Source organism: Opisthorchis viverrini (assembly GCF_000715545.1).
Source record: "Opisthorchis viverrini unplaced genomic scaffold opera_v5_80, whole genome shotgun sequence".
In the NCBI taxonomy this organism is placed as follows: domain Eukaryota; kingdom Metazoa; phylum Platyhelminthes; class Trematoda; order Opisthorchiida; family Opisthorchiidae; genus Opisthorchis; species Opisthorchis viverrini.
In genome coordinates this window covers 1,126,240-1,127,597 of record NW_008751735.1, presented here as the reverse complement: position 1 = coordinate 1,127,597, position 1,358 = coordinate 1,126,240, and the positions used below count along the sequence as shown (strand labels likewise).

The 1,358-nt window shown below is 45.8% G+C and overlaps 1 protein-coding gene across 1 annotated transcript in view; it reads left to right on the top strand.

Moving 5' to 3' along the window:
- Positions 1 to 553: 553 nt before the first annotated feature.
- Positions 554 to 1,358, top strand: part of T265_04668 (hypothetical protein) — a gene marked incomplete at both ends in the record, with an annotated part of 20,326 nt that continues 19,521 nt past the window's right edge. The window contains one exon of the mRNA XM_009169459.1: positions 554 to 631. Within this exon, the coding sequence (XP_009167723.1) occupies positions 554 to 631 (78 nt within the window). The remainder of the gene's footprint in view (positions 632 to 1,358) is intronic.

The window sequence follows — 1,358 nt, the reverse complement described above, 5'->3', positions numbered from 1 at the left end:
AAGGCACGCCGCCAAGGCAAATGAAACGGCAGCTAACATCTGGGCCATAGGATTAGAATGGAGATCTCCAGAGCCTGCGTACTGTGGTGAAACGAAGACGGAGCCTTGGTATGAACAAGCATTCCAAGCGGAGGTGCACTGCAGCGTTGTGTGAAAGAAACGGCAGTGAAACCAACACCAGTAATTCATTCATTGCACATCTCCAAACTCACCGTTTGATGTGCATTGCGCCTGATCAGGGCGTGCGGAATGGTTCTGGAAAGCGAGGAAATAGGGCTTCATTTTGGTTGTTGTTACTGAGAACTAGGCAAACCAAACTATCAAACATCGAATAGATCCAACACAATCGTTCAGGTACAGAACCCGGCTTGGAAGGAGAAGGATTAAGTAGTCCGGTCAAAGAAGCTAAGTGCAGAAGGTAAGGAAATATGACAGGGTCATTGGGCACAGCGTGCAAACTGTAAAAGACATGCATTAGACATTAAGTAAAAGAGCTGAACTTCAGAGAGCAGGTGCAAATGCAGTCCCAGGAGGTGAGGGTTCTGCATGGGAGATGAGCAAGCGGGCAATTAATGGCCAAGAACACTTAGCAGAGAAGCTTACTTATGTGCTCGGCTGTCTCAACAGAAAGGTGAGAATCGGGGGTCTTCCGGAAGACCATCTGCTAAGACACAGAATAGACATGGAATGGAAACTTGTTTCACAGATTTAAAAACAGACGAGGGAGAAAATCCCATCTACGGACAGTTCGACAGGTAGACAATGGGGTCGAATATCCACAGTTGCGGACATTATAGGAAGAACACTAAGAAAACTCGGGGCGGCAGCCTCATATGCAGGCCTGCCGGTAGATTAAACGCCAGCGGCTAGACGCACAATGCATTTTTCTGTAAAACCCCTGCGGTCGAAATTAAAAACTTTACGTCAAAACGTTGCACTTCTTTGCATATATGCGTGAACTGTAAACCACCCTCATCTGCCGTCACTTTTTGCTGTTTGTTTTTATGGATCTCTTTTGAAAATTATTGGAGCACATTTGGCTTTGAACTTCGCCTTCTATGGCCTCAGAAGTGGCTTTCTATGAGAAATTTGTGGGTGTATCGTTTTCATCCTTCACGGGATTTGAGAAGACCTTAAATGAATACATGAAGCATAACTTTGTGATATTTGTGCGTCCATCCAGTAATCAAAGCACCAACACCATTTTGAGTTACGAATGGGTGTACTACAAATGCAGCAGGTGCCTCCAAGACCAACGGAAAGCCGGGGAATCCGAAGAAGCTAGTAAGCCGAGCGTATTTTCTAATAAAAAAAGTAGGCGAAGCACCAGCTGTCCAGTGCGGTTTTGTCTACGGAGG